Below are 17,014 nucleotides of genomic sequence, written 5' to 3' on the forward strand. Positions count from 1 at the left end.
CGGCATATCCGAAGGCGGCTTGCTGGTCTGCTGCGCCGCTCCGGCGGCTTGACGCGATGGATGATTGCGCGTTATTAAGATACTGTTCCGGCTCGGGTTTAACGCCAGTCGGCCACGTTGCATATGGGGTTTGCGACATTTTGGATAGTCTGTTGTGAGGTCTAGGATAGGGTGTTTTGTCTAGTCTGGCGGCTCGAGCCGAGGAAGAAGGACTGCGGGGCACTGGTTGTGCACGGAAGGGACTAAGGAGGGATGTCGAGATCGACAGGGTTAGGGAGGGAGAGGGAGGTGGCGACGGAAGATAAGTAGCCAACGTGGAGAGCTCGGGAGGGACGGGACTCTAAAGCGAGAGTGGCGGAGTAGCGGTGAAGAGGGCAGTATAAATGGTGAAACACGACACAGTGGCGGTGTCATCTCCTCCCTGGACATCGCATGCAAATGTTAACAGCTCACTTGTCGCAGTGGCTCCATTCGGACATACTGGGTTGTTGAGGAGCGGCAGCGGAGATGATCAAATGTCGCGAGGGGCAGCGATCCTGTAAACTGAAGGGCATCCTGCATGCGGGTCTGGGTGGAGAAGACCGGAGTGCTGGTCCAACCGACAGGGACCGCCTCGATTTGATGTGGGATATAGAGACCACAGTGGACCCTCCGTCGTAGCCATCTGGATCAGAAGAAGATGACACGCACATGATAGCGAGCTGATTCTGCGTACGCAAGCCACCGAGGCTTCCCCACGTTCTCATGGTAAACACTGTCACCAGCATCGCCCAGCACAAACAGGCAGTCCGAGCATTGCAACTCACGCTTTTCTCCGGCCGAGAACAGGGCAACATCCGGTATGCCCGTCCGAGGCAGCGCTGCATAGCGTCGGTGTGTTGATCATCTATCATCTATCACGTGTTATTGCCTGGAAGGGGCATCTCGACAAACCTGTCCTGCCAGGCCCAGGAGGGCAGTGCAGTACTAAATCTGAAAATAACGCGTCCTGCGCGATCCTGCGGCATTGTGGAAAACGGCCAAGCAATACGGGTACCTTACTTCCGTGTTGCGTGGCCGCTATACGAAAACCAGTTGAGGTAGTGTCTAGTGCGAGCACACCGCCGCGCCCATATCATTGTGGCCGAGAGACTTACAGCTAGATCTCAACGGAATGATTAACGTATCAGTACGTTTAGACGCCCCTGCAACCGTTGCTGCGCGCGAATCTGCGGAATCGAACGCACGGATGTCATGCCGCACCCCCTCCGACCTCGTAAACAGTTGGCCAAACGTCCAGCCAGAGGAAGCGATCGCCTGCCTAGCATGAGCCAAATGTCTCATTAGCACAGTCCGTTGACAAACCGACCGATACGTTCCAGACGTATGACACGTACTTTACGTGGATACCTGCGGCATGCCATGCGAAGAACAACTTGTGGACGTTGACCACGCGAACCCACACGCACGAATTTTACGTCCGTGCGGGCCCGTTCCGAAACCCGTCAATGCAGGCTTCGCGAGCGCTGTTCGTCCACACGGCCGAGAAGTCGCTCCATAGTGCGTACCGTTCCAGCGCAGCGATGACACACGTACTTTTGGTGGTGGGGAAGCACGGTCGCAAGGCGTACCGCCATACGTCAGGCTTCGATGCCATGGGTCAGACGACCGCTGTATTCGCTGTCCATTTTGGGGGTGCCGACGAAGTTCGTTCAGTAATATCTCCGTAGTTGTCCGTAGGGGGGCAACGCCGTCTTTGAAGCAACGCATCATTGATGAGAGCCAGCATTGAGACCTATCATCCCGGCGTATTTAGCGCTGGGACTTCACACTTGTGGATATTGTTGTCATTCCTACAACGACGGTAGTCAGCATATGTCCGAAATACGTCAAGCAAATAGTGTGTCCGGCAACAGTACCGGCGTGTTAGGATCACACGTACATATTGACACCTTCAGTAATGAGCCTATTTTGGATTCCGAAATCGCGTACGGACGAGTGACGCCCCTTCCGAACAACGCAACAAGTCTCCCAGATCGGCAGTCACATCTCCGTTGCCGCCAGGAAGGTTATCAATGCAACGTCCGCAGAGGCAACGGACACTGCTGATCTGCAAGGCCATCACCGCATTAAAGAGATTCCACATCGGATACCGCATCATGTGGGCGCCGCTGATGGAGACGAGTGCTTGGCCACTTGACAGGGCTACTGTCAATAAGCCGGCGGTGAACCAAATGAAGCGGGAAGTGGGGATCTGCACAGCGGGTCCGGGTGTTCAAGTATGTCTCCTTCCCGGGCTCTTTAATTTGAACTGCCGGACGCACCGCTGGACAGCGACTGACATATGTCTGGCTGGGAGTGGGTGCAATCGTTTCCGGGACAGTATGTCCAAGTGCAACTCGACATAAAGTGACGAGGATATTCTCTCATAGAGAAGCCTCTGTGGGAACGCGGACAGACAACTGGACACCGGTACACTCACCTATCGGCACGTCAATCCACAGACGACAATACTGATGACTTTTTGGTGCACGGTCGGTGTGTAGCTATCGCGCGCGTTTTCTTCCATGCAGCGACCATGATCGTCAACTCTTCCCATGCATACAATAGAGAGATTCAAGGGAACCTGGCGTCAAGTAGCTGTCCCACGCCGCGGCGGAGGCCTGCGATGCCGTGGGTAGGAAGCGCGGTATAACCTTAGAGGTCATTCGCTGCCTTGTCTTCGTACCGAGTGATGTCCCTCCATAGCTTAGCTTTGGGTAGCACTTGACTGTATCATGATCAGCATTGTGATGCAACGATACAAGCTTCGACGTACCTTGACTGGGGAGGTACCTGAACGGCACCCGTCTCCACGTTCATGTCAACGAACTTGGTGAGTTCCACGGCCGGCCTATCCTGGCATCTTTCGCAGATAAGCGTCAGCATACGTGTCCGAACGGCAACGGTGCGAATGAAGGTACATTCTGAATATACGGATGACTGGTAAACAGTGCCACTGTGGCGGCCCGTCCGCTTGCAGTCCGGGCTCACATTTGAACTGCACTATCTCAGCAAGGCGACACTTCTTGCTCGGAGGTGTTTCCTTGCCCGTGGACGACGCCATGGCGTTGCACGGTAGCGATGAGCACAGTCGGCGCGTCTGGGAGGATGAGATTTCGCGTGGAGGAGGCCAGAGCACCGAACGATTGAAGCGCTGAGACGCTGAGGCCGCCGGATTTCGACCACGTGCGTCCCGCGTGGATTAGATGCTCGTCCGATTCTGCATGCAAATAAAACCGCGGCCGCCCCACCCACCTCTCTTTCCTCCCCACCCCCTCCTCACTCTCACCTTCCACCTCACCGCTATCTCCAAACACCATGGTCTTCAAGGTCGCTGGTACGTGGATCCACTAAAAGTGGATGAGTCGGGGATTGACCATAGTCGCAGATGTCTCTCTCGCTGCGTTCGGTCGCAAGGAGATCGAGATCGCTGAGGTGCGGTCAGGTTGTATGCAGTCCAGGATGTTTCGCTGACGATGTCGACGACAATATAGCATGAGATGCCTGGACTCATGTACATGAGGCAGAAGGTGCGAGGATCCACGGATTGTCTTTCCCCGCTATAGCGCTGATATTCAAAATGCTACAGTACGGCGCTTCCAAGCCGCTCAAGGGCTCCCGTATCGCCGGCTGCCTTCACATGTACGCGTTATATCGTTGGTTGCCGTTGATCCTGGCGATTGACGATCTTTTGTCATCAGGACCATCCAGACCGCTGTTCTCATCGAGACCTTGACGGCTCTTGGTGCCGAGGTGTCTTGGTCGTCCTGCGTGAGTATCTATCACGTCTCGATTTCGAACGACATAATGACAAGCCCGGCTCGTTAGAACATCTTCTCGACTCAGGACCATGCTGCGGCTGCGTAAGTGGGCCTGCAATAACTCAGCCAAGAAAAGAATATTTATATCGGTTACTAGCATCGCTGCCACTGGTGTTCCCGTGTTCGCCTGGAAGGGCGAGACCGAGGAGGAGTACCTCTGGTGCATTGACCAGACTTTGTCTGCGTTCTCGGGCAACCAGCCTTTGAACATGATCCTCGACGACGGTGGTGATCTTACCACCCTCGTTCACGACAAGTACCCCCAGTATCTCGCTGGTATGTTTCGGCGTTCCAAACATCAAGATGTACGCTAATATCAAAGCGTAGGCATCCGTGGCTTGTCCGAGGAGACCACCACCGGCGTCCACCACCTCTACAAGATGTTCCGTGATGGGAAGCTCAAGGTGCCCGCTATCAACGTCAACGACTCCGTTACCAAGTCGAAGTTCGACAACTACTACGGCTGCCGCGAGTCCCTCGTTGACGGCATCAAGCGTGCCACGGACGTCATGCTCGCCGGGAAGGTCGCTGTTGTCGCCGGCTTCGGTGACGTCGGCAAGGGCGTAAGTGGTTCTCTTCTCTTCTCTGATCTGAACAAGTTCTCAACGAATTCTCCAGTGCGCCGAGTCTCTCCGTTCTTACGGAGCTCGTGTCCTCATCACCGAGATCGACCCCATCAACGCCCTCCAGGCTGCGATGGCTGGTTACGAGGTCACCACCATGGAGGAGGCTGCTCCCCGTGCCAACGTCTTCGTCACCACCACTGGTAACCGGGACATCATCACCGCGAAGCACTTCGAGGTTATGCCTGAGGATGCGATCGTTTCGAAGTACGTGGTCATTATCATAACGCCGCCGTCTTTCGCTAACATGAGCCTTAGCATCGGTCACTTCGATGTCGAGATTGACGTTGCGTGGTTGAAGAAGAATGCCGTCCAGGCCGTCAACGTCAAGCCCCAGGTTGACCGCTACACCATGGCCAGCGGCCGTCACATCATCCTCCTTGCTGAGGGTCGCCTTGTGAACTTGGGGTGCGTGTCGAATGATATCATAACATTTGCAGCTACTAATCTTTGATCCATAGATGCGCCACTGGCCACCCCTCGTTCGTGATGTCCTGCTCGTTCGCCAACCAGGTCCTCGCCCAGATTGCCCTCTGGACTAACCCCGGAAAGTTCGAGCTCGGCGTCCACATGCTCCCCAAGGAGCTCGACGAGGAAGTCGCGCGCGCGCACTTGGCCCAGCTCAACGTGAAGCTCACGACGCTCACGCCCGAGCAGGCGACCTACCTCGACATCCCCGCCAACGGCCCGTACAAGCCGTCGCACTACCGCTACTAGATGCTCTCGTCGTGACGTGCTTCGCTGCGTAGACGAACATCGGCCTCAACGCGCCCACTCCAGAAAAGATCCGATACGTATGGGATCCTCAACGACCCTCGAGGTTAGGTTGGAGGCAGGGTGGTGGCTGGACGTCCCGCCCGGTGGCATTCGATGCCGGGCGAGGAGGTGACGCCGAGTTTGCCGTGTCGAGACGGCTGGGGTGATGATGCCGTCGTATGGGCCTCAACGCGCCCTTCTCATGTATGTCGTACGAGCGGATGATTGGATGGTTATGTGTTGCATCGTCTGTGAAACATTGTTTTGCGAGCCTGCGAACAACGTAGCAGTGTCGTGAACCGCCCATCTGTGGCTCGGTGCATCGATTTCGTGAGTTAGCCTCTCACAATGCTCTCACCTCGGCGCGCTTGCGTTCACCCTGGTGATTGTAGGCGCCCTCCGCCACTGCAGTGCGTGCACCACAATCTTGTGCTCCATGTTTCGATGCTACCATCCTCCCACCTTCAACCGGTGCACAACGCTCTCCGCGTTCTTCATGCAGTTACATGCACTTGAGGGATGGCGTGTTGTCCATATACGCCGTCGAAGGCACGGGTGCCGCATACTTCCGCTCGTATAGATGGTTCCTATCATGATAGACTCCATGATTCCGCAGATCTGGGTATTCCCATGGCCAGATCTGGGGGTCCTAGCGACCCTTCCGGGTCTGCCCTCGATTTCGCAAGTAATCCCACCAGCCAAGAACCGCCAAGAGAAGGCCGCCTACGATGAGCAGCGCCGTCTCCCCGCTGGGTCCGATTGACCCAGCCTCAGTTCCTGAGGCCGAGACGGAGAAGTCCGCGCCATGGATCGTCCGGAAGCTCGTGGGGGTGCGTCGGCCATCTCATCTGACGGCGCGGGCGGCTTCTGCGCATGCTGACTGCGACCGTTTGCGCGCGCCCGCGGCGCACCATGTAGTCGATGACAGGCCGCATTGTGCGGTCCTCATGGGAGACCCTGAGGGCGTCTGGCACCAATGTCGTCTGTTTGTCACCGGTACGTCCGTGCAAATGGCTGGTTGCGACACGATCTCGCTGATTCGAGCCCGCGCCACGCGATCGTTGCTGCTGCACAGTGGGGCGACTCGTCTCCCCTCCTTCTACCGTGCATTCGGTTCAGGGATCTTGCGGTGCACACTATCATAGCTGCGACCGTAAGTCAACTCCAGCAGCGCCCTGCTCGTGTCGAATCTGCCGCTGACGTCGATTTTACCGCTTTGTCCGCCTCGTGGCGTGCCGCCGCCCTTCTGGACGCCTCGTAATGCGCGTAGGGCGGCATGGCCGCGGTCGCAGCACCAGTCATGGGCCCCGTCTCGGACGTGGTGGTGTCCACGCTGGGGGACACCATCTTAGTCGAGGTGGGCATGCACGTCGGATTCGATCTCACCACCAAGGCTGCGAACGACCTCATCTTCGACGGAGCGATCAAGAAAGCATTTCCTATTCACTCGCGCAGGCTCGAGACGACCGGTGTGAAGACGATGACAATCACGCTCAAGTACAAACATGTCCCTGAGGATGCCTCGCTTGGGTTCTACCGCAGTGGACTGCACAAGTGAGCCCGGAGACGGTCTCCGACAGTATAATCAATGAGTGGGACGCCCACTGACCACCTGTGTTCGTTCGCCTGCGATAGGGACAACTCGCTGTTCGCGAGCGTCATGGACTACCTCGCGGTCGAGAAGGGCTGGTTCTCGCCATACCTGTTCGCGAGCGGCCGCCGCCCCGTCATCCCGCGCTCGGTCAAGCCAGATGTCATCTTTTGTCACGGTCCATTCCTGTCCGGTACGCCAGCCATCCCGATCGCCGCAGCGACATTGCCAACTGCTGACCGCCCGAAACGCTGATAGGTGACTACAGGGTGGGCGAGGCGCTCCTCGCCGAGTCCGCGGCGGTCATCTCGCTCAGTAAGGTCGTCGCCCCTCCTTCGGAGGAGCCAGCCGCTCCCCAGCCGCACTCCGCGCACAACCTCAACCTCCCGAACCTCTCGAACGTGTTCTCGCGCTCGCGCACCCCGTCGCCCGACCCGGCGCTCACCCCGCTTCCGCCGCCGCCGACGCCCCGGCGCCTCGCGGTATTTGTCGTCGGGCTGAAGCCGCACCGCACGTTCTGGACAACGAGCGCGCGCCCGAGCGAGAGCGTCGTGCAGTATCAGCTGCTGAACGGATGCCCCGCGCTCGTCGTGCCTGCGAAGATAGGGGCGCCGCTGCTGGCGTGGGACACGCTCACGCTGGAGCAGCTGTGGAAGGTCGCGTTGCCGGAGGGCGATGCCTCAGATGCGAAGAGCGCGGAGGGCAAATTCGAGGGGATTACGACCGTGCTGTACGAGTTCCTCGACCTGTGCACTGACTGGGAGCGGGTCGTGCTCTCAACGGAGCAGGCGGGCGAGGGAGAGGATGTGCAGGACGGTACGGCGGTGGCGGACTTGGAGGAGAAGCGGGAGGCGCTGAAGGGCGCAATCAAGGTGCTCGTCGCCGCTGCTATCCGAAGCGGCGAAAGTAAGGAGGCTAAGAAGGAGGTCGATAAGGAGAGAAGCGGAATCGCTATGTGGAGGATTCCCTAGGTCTCGACGGTGCCACAGACATGAGGCAGGCTTGGAATAGGACACGCCGGAGGAACAAGGGCGCGATACCTCTTCGAGTTCATTCGACTCAAGGAAGTTATACCAGTTCCTGGCTCTCTACTTGAATTGCAATTTGTATCGATGTACGCAAACTACTTCCATTAAAACATGCTCCCAGTCTGAGAGCGGAATTGAATCATGACCCACAAAGTAGTAGACACGATACGTAAACCACAAGGTCCCTATCACAGATTGAACGACTGCAAGATGGTCTCTGTCGTAGCCCACAGTTCCTCCGCGAGCTCCTTGCTCTCAGCCTGCGGAGCAGGCGGTGGGACAATCTTGCCAGGGGGGTCAAGGTACGCTCCCTTATACTTGTCCCTTTCCGCCTTGACGATCGGGGACGCGGCAGCGAAGGACGATGCGTGTGCGCCCTCCGAGGCTGCAAATAACAGCTTCCCGATCACGAGCTTGAGGATGGGCCCAATGATAGGCATGGTCACGCCGGGGTCCTTCCTGACACCCTCTGCATGCCGTGGAAGCACTGTCAGCCTCCGAGTCAAAGCATAGAAGTAATTTGGGGGCATCCCCACCTGTGTTGACCGCGCCGGGGTGAAGGGACAGGACGGTGATGGGTATCCCTTCGAAGTCGAGCCGTCTTTGCAGCTGCTTCGCGTAAAGCACGTTGGCAAGCTTGCTGTAAGCTGCACAGTCGTCTTGAACTACGGGATAATGCGGCAGAGGTAGAGAAATACTCACAGTATCTGTAGTAGTCGGAAAGCATGCCGTTTCCAAACTTCTCGTTGATGTCGTTGATGTCCCGGTAGTGTACATCCCGGCCTTTCATCGCACTGATCGATTGGGACGCGACCTGATTGAGACCGGTGAACGGCTGCCCAGGAGGATATCGGGGTAAGTGCGTACTATGACTATGCGGACGTCACTCTCTGGCTTCTTGGCCGTTTCGCTCAGGAGTGGCAGCAGCGCCTTCGTGAAAACGAACGGGCTGATGTGGCTGTCGTTGCAGTATGAGTCTCTGGTAAGAAGACAGTAATGATGCACGTACTTCACAAGCATATTCTGCTGGATGCCTTCGGAATCTTAGTACATTGACTGAGAACGAGTACGGACAGCAACCTACCATAGGTGCTGTCAATCTTGTAGGGAATGCGCATACTGTGATAAACCCCTATTAGCATCAAACGCAAAACGATACAGGGCTACCACTGACACGCCTGCATTGTTTACTGTAGAGGCGTGCGTTAATGAAGGCGGTAAATACAAGGAAGAGGAGGGGACCTACCGAGAATATCCAGTCGTTTCTCCTTCGCAAGGAATGTCTCCGCACTTGCCTTCGCCTTGCGTGGGTCGCTCAGATCAAGCTCAAGCCATTCCAGCTCTCCGTTCCCGGGCTGCAGTCCCTCGGCGCGCAATCGCTCAATTGCGGCTTTGGCACGCTCCTCACTGCGCGCGCCGATATAGACTTTCGCGCCGTGCCGCGCGAGGTTCTGCACAGTTGCATAGCCGATGCCGCTACTGTTTACACGGAGACATCGTTCGTGAGTAGGTCTCCCAGACAATTGCGGAATCTCACTCACTTGCCACCGGTGACGATCGCGACCTTGCCTGTGAGGTCCGCGAGGTCCTTCGTTGGGTCGAACGCTGGCGTGCTGCTGGAAAATAAGCCACCCATGACGACTGTTCAGGATATCAAGCCTTTAGGAGGGCCAGCGTTGATAAGGCGAATGCCCGTCATCCCAAGCTCCGCGCGAATATCGTTCGCACGTCCTCCCCTGTTTTGATCATGAATAGCCCCTAGGCCTGCCGTGGCCCGCGCGTACGCGCGGACGATTCGGCCGCGGAACAATCTGAACTGAGAGAAGCTTGGCGCTTAGCAAGGATCGCGTACTCGCGTGTAGCAGTCACACTCACATGATCGAGACGCGTCGCGTAGACCAGTCGTAAAATGGATAGGGCGGGAATGATCGATACATAGCGGATCGCCAGACTGAAGGAAAATGTGGAGCTTTGGGTTCTTCTGCTTTGGTAAGTTACTACTTGTTTTCCCTCACTGGCCTAGAGAGACAAGCTATCGAAATGCTCATACTTAATGCACGAGTCAAGGTCAAGATTAGACCGAAGGTCTCGATGCTACACGAAACCGTTGTTACAGATCAAACGACTGCAAAATAGTCTCGGTTGTGGCCCACAACTCTTCCGCAAGCTCCGTGCTCTCTGCCTCGGGAGCAGGAGGGGGGACGATCTTACCAGGCGGGTCGAGATACGCTCCCTTGTACTTGTCCCTCTCTGCCTTGACGATCGGGGACGCGGCAGCGAAGGAAGACGCATATGCGCCTTCGGAGGCTCCGGTCAAGAAGTGCTCCATTACGAACTTGACGAGTCGACCGAGGATAGGAATTGACGCGCTAGGGTCTTGCCTGAGACCCTCTGCATGTCGCCGAAACTCTGTCAGTCTCATGCCAAGTAGAGTTTTGGGAATGTGCCAACCTGTATTGACGGAGCCGGGATGAAGGGCCATGACGGTGATGGGTATTCCTTCGAGATCAACCCGCCTCTGGAGCTGCTTCGCGTAGAGTGCGTTGGCGAGTTTACTGTATGCTGCAACGTAGACTTCAGTATTGACAGGATGTTGGTCGGAATACAGGAGATAGTCACCATATCGATACATGTCGGAAAATATGCCGTTTCCAAACTTCTCGTTGATCTCGTTGATGTCGCGGAAGTGCACATCTCGTCCCTTCATCATCCCGATCGTTTGCGACGAGACCTGTCAGAGGATCGATGAAAGGTTTCATAGGATATGCGTTTAGAAGCGTACTCACTATCACTATGCGGACGTCACTACCTGGCTCCTTGGCCGTCTCGGTCAGGAGTGGCAGCAGAGCCTTTGTGAAAACGAATGGGCTGAAGTGGCTGTCGTAGACAGATGAACTTCTGCGTCGAATAGGCTGCAGCGAAGCACGTACTTGACAACCATATTCTGCTGGATGCCTTCGGAAGCTCAGTATGGTCGTCGAAGGCGAGTATGAATAGCAACTTACCATACGTGCTGTCGATCTTGTACGGGATGCGCATGCTGCGAAGCACATATCGGCAACGAAGGCGAAGGAATGCTGAAATGCCACTCACACGCCTGCATTGTTAACTGAAGCGGCATTCGTCAATGGAAGTCGTAGCTGCAAGGCACAGTAAGCGGCTTACCAAGGATGTCCAGCTGCTTCTCCTTCGCAAGGAACGCTTCCGCGCTTGCCTTCGCCTTGCGTGGATCGCTCAGATCGAGCTCAAGCCATTCAAGCTCTCCGTTCCTAGGCTGTAGCCCCTCGGCGCGCAATCGCTCGATGGCGGCCTTAGCACGCTCCTCACTGCGCGCGCCGATGTATACCTTTGCGCCCTGGCGCGCGAGGTGCTGCACGGTTGCGTAGCCAATGCCGCTGCTGTTTCCATGGCGAGTTCGCTCGTAAGTGGGCTTTTCAGATGAGAGTGAGGCTGAACTCACTTGCCACCGGTGACGATCGCGACCTTGCCAGTAAGATCCGCGAGGTCTTTGGCGGGGTCAAATTTGGGCGCTCTGCTCGAGAATAAACCACCCATGGCGAGCACTGGAGGCAAGTGCTCGAACGTGAAGAGGCTCAGGCTCAGGTTCTGCTCGAACGTGTTCACACGCAGCACCACCGATTCGCACACAATACCCCGCAGACGGAGACTCCGAAAAAGGTGACCCGGGCGGGCTGCGGCCGAGTATGTTCACACGTACTGACCGTCGTGGGCGGCGCGGCGCACGCCGCAAACTGCGAGGGGCGTTCAAGTTGACGGAGCCTGGCAGCGCTAATCGACTCCGAGCGAGTATTCGCGCGTTACCGTGACACTCACATGATCAAGACGCGTCGCGCTTCGCGTATGTCGTAGAATCGAGCGCACCCGAATCGACGTGTCTGCAGAGGCTGTATAAAAATCATAAGTGCTCTAAGACACATATAGAGCGAGAAATACTAAACTTCACGCATTTATCAAGGTATCAAGGCAAAGCATCGTGGTGAGCGGGTATCAAGGTCTCGAAAGCAGATGTTTCGCAGCCCGTTAGGAGTCAATAGTTGACCATGTTCTGTACAACTCCCAATTGAAGTATGATATCCATCCTGCTGCGCGCAGCCATGACTGGGGGATGATATGATAACATAAGAACTATGGATATTTTGAAGTTTGGCAGCGCTTACCGGAGGCTTAGACTCAAGACTCAGCACTCAGCTCCACGCGCAGTTTCGATTATGTCGGATAGAGAACGATGGCAGAGCATTTGAGAGATCTGTGGGAAATCACACTGGCCTTTGAACGATGGTCGTGGATCGAGGAAGAGACAGCATGTGGAGCACACCTCTGTGTCGCAAAATGCAGTGTCTCGGCATCTTCCGGATGTATGTTCGTGGCTAGAAACGTCAAAAGATTACTCCTCCTGCAGGCTGTATGGCCTTGCAAAACATGGAATTATTGGTGGCCGGAGGGTTCACAAAGAGCTCTATAAAAACCGGCGATTTCGTGAGCAGAGTGTATCGGAAAGAAATAGGAGATTTGTGCCACCCAGGTAGTGCGCGGTTACGTGAGCGGCACACAGCAAAATGAGAGCCGCGTCGTGGCTCTGCCAGACCGGCCTTGTCTTCAGCCATCATCTGCGAGTTGTTCTCAGCTTGCACCCGGCTCGCATATTTTTCCACATCTCTCGCACTCTGTGCGCACTCACTCCTCGCTCTCGTCCTGAACATCCTGGCTCGTCGCTCTCTGGCACTGGACCGCAAGCACACCGATCTCATCCGAAATCCTCTTTCCTCCATCTCGTCCTGATCAGCTCCCTGCGCCTTCTCTCCTTCCGGTCTCTGCTATATCTCTGCTGTACTCTCTATCAGTGAACTACTATCTCCGTGGCGAGTTCTGCCTCCCCACAACACATGGTTCCGTCTGCGCAGTTGGCCTCTGCCAACCCACCTATCCAGTCCTATGCCGAACGCGCCAGGAAAGCCCAAAATGCCAGGTCTTCTCCTCAGGTAGCGCAACAACGTTCCATCTCCCAGAACGCGTCCTCCAGTACTGCCGGCTCAACAACCACCGCTGCGGCTAGCTCTGCGGCGGCTCGTCCTTCTGCCCACACGCCTCCTTCCACCGCCTCCAAAACCCCTGCATCTAGCCACCCAGTGAACGACGCACGATCCTCCACGACCTCTCATCCGCCTCCTTCATCATCATCTAAGTCCGCCACTCCTCCCGCTGCAGATCACCCCGTCGAACCCAGGTCTAATGGTGACGTAAACCAGAATGCTGACTCTGCGATATCGGCACCGTCTGCTGCTGTCCAAAAACAGGCCCCGGCGCCTTCGGTGAATGTATGGGCCATGCGCAAGGAACAAATGGCGGCTCGAGGAATCAGCCAACCTCCTGCGAACGCTGCCTTTCCGTTGCCGAGCGAGAGCTCTGCTAGTCTTCTGGTGCCATCTCAGTCTAGTTCGAGTCCCTCTACGCTCCTGCCCTCCACTTCCGGTACCTCAAGTTCCTCGAAACCTTCATTGGCGGTTCCTGCAAGCAACGGCCACTTGGCACCTCCTAGCGCCCACGATGACCCTTTCGTCGTGCGGCCAGGCCGTTCACCGCCTATTCTCTCACCGCCCGCGATCGATGACGCCGAGAGCTGGCCTGAAGTAGGGCAGGCAGCAGCGACCCCTCCGCATGCCAGTAATAGTGGTCCGGAAGGGAAGACCAAAGAAGGGGAGGAGGACAGAGGACACGAGAGGGAGGCGTCGCAGGGGCATGGCGCAAGAAAGAGTACGTCGTCCTCACCGCTTTCTCTTTTCTTCGTCCTTCGCTATACTTTCTCTACTCCTTTCTCGTTCACGCATCTGTGCTTGTTCAGTCATGTCTTGGTCTTTCGCACAGGCGACTAATGAGACTCTGGTTTGGTGCCCCGCCTTCGCGCGTACCGTGCATCTTCGAACAGGTGAGAAGACGAAGTGGGTTCCAGTACCACCGGAGGAGCTGCAATTTGAGCGGCCAAACCGCACGCAGCATCAGAGGCCTCGTCCTCCACAAACCGACCGCAACTCCCGCCCACCAGGCGGGCCTTCAGGTGCACCGTCCACGTCCTCAGGACAAGGATCGCAGCAACAAAGTCGGGCACAGTCCTCTGCCGGCATGCGTCCGCCTCCCTCGCACACCGGTTCTGTGTCACATTCCCAGGCGCAAAGCCGGACTGGGAGTGTTCACTCAAGTCCGCGCCATGCCAGCATCCGTGGAGGCGGCAGACGGCTGCCCGATGAAGGTGGCGCACCTCCGTTCGGTGCGAGCAGGAGTATGCGCTCGTCGGGGCCAAACTCTCCCGCAGCATTCGCGCAGCCACAGCCGCTGCCCCCACAGGAGTTCATCCCGGGCGTACGCTCGTTCATCAGCACAAACGGCGGGCAGGGCGGTTGGGACCCCTCGTTACTCAGCACCATTCCTGACTCTGGCGCGCCCGACATGCCTCCTCCAGGCCCATTTTACCCACCGCCCGGCCCGCCGCTCGGCATGTCGCCGTACCACTCGCCGCAGCCTGCGGGCTCCCCAGCCCCCAATCCTTACGCACAACCGCCCATGGTCTACGCTGGCCAGCCGGGCATCCCTCAGCCTGTCCACGCCCCCGGATATGGCACACCACCGTACCCGATGTACCCTCCCTACTCCTACGGCTATCCTCAACCGTACATGTACTGGCCTCCGCCTAATGGTCCACCGCCCCCACCTCCACCGCAAAGTATGCCCTCTGGATCTCCCGCTATGAACCCTGTGCACCCCGGTGACCTCGGTATACCTCCACCTACCCTGATGGCAAGGCCTCCGCCGCCGAACGAGTCGGAGGCTGTAGCGGGATATCGCGATGTTGCAGCAACCCTGCCTGCTGTAGAGGAGAACCGGGCTCAACAAAATGGAGGGCAGAGCAGCGAGCGGGGAAGGCGAATACGCGAGCTCAACTTTGGCAGCATCGCTTTGCAGGGCACCCAGAGCCCTAGTCCTGCACCGGGATCACCGAACACGGGCGCTGGGTCTGTCTCCGGAGGCGCTGACCGGGTGAGCGTACCAGCGGATGAGCAGAGCGGTGAGGACAAGGCGGATGGCAAGACCTTCGCGGTCTTCTCTATAGGCGTTGCGCCCGGAGAGACTGGGCCTGCTCGCTTGCGCTCTCGCACACATTCCAAAGGTCCTGCTACAACTGTCTCGGCGGGCGGTGAGGGTGAGCAAAGCGGGACATCGATCGCGGACGCTGTTGCCGTCCTTGTAGACGTCGCTTCGAAAGCGCTCGACCTGACCGATCCCACCACAAAATGGGAGTTCGGGACCACGAATAGTGTCGAAGAGCTTGCTGGTGACCGGACCGAGGATGCTGCACCCTCGACGACGAACGACGCACAAACAGTCGATGTCCTCTCTCACCATCCGTCGATATCTGCTGCGCCATTCGTGCCCATGGGTGCGCACTATGGAGCTCCTCCTTTCGTGCCACCAGTCATCATTCCCGGCGCACCGGTCAACGGCATGCCTAGCGCAACCTCGCCTGTCTTCACCCCTCGGCATCCTGCTTCTGCCACGGAAGCTGACGAGTGGGCGGTACGCGACTACGGCTTTGGCTTTGGTAGGGGTGGACCTCCGGGAGCGGGACAACCATCAGAATATCCTCCGCGCGACGACAGGTCGTTCCGTGAAAGACGCGACTTTCAGCCTCAGGGGCCCGACACCTTTGGCAGACCTCGGCGAGGTTCGTACGGTCAGCAGGGCGGGTTTGATCGCGGTGGGTTTGGAGGTCGACGAGGCAGAGGTCTCAGCGGTGGGTATGGTGGACGCGGCTACTCAAATCGGGTCTACTCCGGCGGGCGTGGGGGATACGCGAACCAGGCCCACCAGAGACAACCACCGTACGCCCCCCCACCGCCACCACCGCCGCCTCCTCAGCCAGAGGTCAACTACTATGCGCCGCCCATCACTCCCCTTACTACCTATCTCCCGTCGCCGTATGAGCCCTACCCGTACGCCCCGTTCCCTCCACCCGCGCCTCCACCGCAGATGGCAGGGCTGCAGAGCTCGGCACCTCTTCCTGTTCCGCTGACCCCGATCTACTTCCCGATCGACTCTACGCGATACTATCTGCTCGGCCAGCTGGAGTACTACTTGAGCGTGGACAACATGACGCTTGACTACTTCCTCCGTCAACAGGTGCGTTGTTGACCTTCCCGAGTCGTGTAGTGCATGCTGAATGTGTGATGTGCAGATGGACTCGCACGGGTGGATCCCGATCCCGCTCATCGCGTCGTTCAACCGCGTGCGCACGCTGACGACGGACCTGCAAGTCGTCACGGACGCCTTGACGCTGTCGTCGCTGGTTGAGGTCAGGGATGGCTACGTCCGGATGACTCAGTGGGACAAGTTCGTCCTCCCTACTGCGCACAAGAGCTCGGTGGAGCCGGATCAATACTACGAAGGCTCACAAGTCGATCAAGCGCTGCTTGCACCCGCTGGACCTGAGGGCGCCGAGCTCGAGGCTCCCGTTGAGCATCCGGTAACGAACGAGGCTCACGATGTTGAAGAAGAGGAAGAAGAGGATGTTGAGTTCGTCCTTTGAGGCCATCCCCCCCCCCTTCCCCCGTTTGGTGGGCACGCCGGGTCCGGCCCGCCCCATCCCCATCCCCATTCGTAGACCGGCAAGCACAACGGCTTCCGCGTATTCCTCCTCCAGGGACTAGTGCAGCTCGTCACGGCGTCTCTCCGCCCCTTCCTACGTCAGTGAATGCTCGCTCAGGTCGGGCAGACCGTACATATTGTTCTCACTATCCGTACCACTCTTATGCTCTGCTGTTCTCTAACGCCTACTATCGTATTCTCGGACGCTACCACCACCCTCACGCACGCATCTCCACGTCCATCCTCCTCATTCTCCCTCCACGTCCTTCTGTTTATACCTTTGTGCCCTAACAACTGCCACATTGCGCCTCCGACTATTCGCCCTTTATTCTGTCTTCTCCGTCTCGTGTTCCTTTTGGGCCTCTTCAGGTTCTGTAGTCTTACCCCAACGGTACATATATTCCTTCGTACACTTGGGGCTCACGCGGTCCGCCTCAGCCTTGACCCGCATCTCTCATCTCACTCATCCCTCGTCCCGCCATCCCACCGCTGCCCCGTCTCTGGTCTCTCCGTGTTATG

General features: G+C 57.5%; 5 protein-coding genes across 5 annotated transcripts; 3 read left to right on the plus strand and 2 right to left on the minus strand.

Annotated features, from left to right (window-relative positions):
• Nucleotides 1-2,676: 2,676 nt before the first annotated feature.
• On the minus strand, nt 2,677-3,085 carry TRAVEDRAFT_130257 (uncharacterized protein; the record flags this gene model as incomplete). Its single annotated transcript, XM_008043060.1, has 3 exons — nt 2,677-2,749; nt 2,798-2,884; nt 2,943-3,085. The coding sequence occupies 3 exons, from the start codon at nt 3,083-3,085 to the stop codon at nt 2,677-2,679; spliced, it is 303 nt and encodes a 100-aa protein (XP_008041251.1).
• A 209-nt stretch (nt 3,086-3,294) lies between these two features.
• Nucleotides 3,295-5,500, plus strand: TRAVEDRAFT_151784 (S-adenosyl-L-homocysteine hydrolase). Its single transcript, XM_008043061.1, has 11 exons — nt 3,295-3,358; nt 3,410-3,456; nt 3,516-3,551; nt 3,611-3,663; nt 3,723-3,792; nt 3,850-3,884; nt 3,940-4,118; nt 4,170-4,405; nt 4,461-4,672; nt 4,724-4,873; nt 4,927-5,500. The coding sequence occupies exons 1-11, from the start codon at nt 3,340-3,342 to the stop codon at nt 5,180-5,182; spliced, it is 1,293 nt and encodes a 430-aa protein (XP_008041252.1). The 5' UTR covers nt 3,295-3,339; the 3' UTR covers nt 5,183-5,500.
• A 447-nt stretch (nt 5,501-5,947) lies between these two features.
• On the plus strand, nt 5,948-9,470 carry TRAVEDRAFT_30316 (uncharacterized protein; the record flags this gene model as incomplete). The annotated part of the gene is made up of 14 exons (XM_008042735.1): nt 5,948-6,051; nt 6,140-6,217; nt 6,297-6,374; nt 6,492-6,775; nt 6,857-7,005; nt 7,071-8,309; nt 8,377-8,487; nt 8,543-8,654; nt 8,708-8,798; nt 8,850-8,874; nt 8,925-8,959; nt 9,015-9,030; nt 9,087-9,319; nt 9,382-9,470. Coding segments are annotated over 6 exons (1,406 nt in total), but the record flags the coding sequence as incomplete, so codon positions are not given.
• Nucleotides 9,471-9,950: 480 nt separating this feature from the next.
• Nucleotides 9,951-11,395, minus strand: TRAVEDRAFT_49961 (NAD-P-binding protein; the record flags this gene model as incomplete). The annotated part of the gene is made up of 9 exons (XM_008042862.1): nt 9,951-10,231; nt 10,292-10,402; nt 10,460-10,571; nt 10,627-10,717; nt 10,771-10,795; nt 10,846-10,880; nt 10,934-10,949; nt 11,006-11,238; nt 11,301-11,395. The coding sequence occupies 9 exons, from the start codon at nt 11,393-11,395 to the stop codon at nt 9,951-9,953; spliced, it is 999 nt and encodes a 332-aa protein (XP_008041053.1).
• A 2,307-nt stretch (nt 11,396-13,702) lies between these two features.
• Nucleotides 13,703-16,436, plus strand: TRAVEDRAFT_49962 (uncharacterized protein; the record flags this gene model as incomplete). The annotated part of the gene is made up of 2 exons (XM_008042863.1): nt 13,703-16,030; nt 16,086-16,436. 2 exons carry the CDS (start codon nt 13,703-13,705, stop codon nt 16,434-16,436), a joined length of 2,679 nt encoding a protein of 892 aa, XP_008041054.1.
• Nucleotides 16,437-17,014: the final 578 nt, after the last annotated feature.

The sequence above is a fragment of the Trametes versicolor genome (assembly GCF_000271585.1).
Source record: "Trametes versicolor FP-101664 SS1 unplaced genomic scaffold TRAVEscaffold_9, whole genome shotgun sequence".
Taxonomy (NCBI): Eukaryota; Fungi; Basidiomycota; class Agaricomycetes; order Polyporales; family Polyporaceae; genus Trametes; species Trametes versicolor.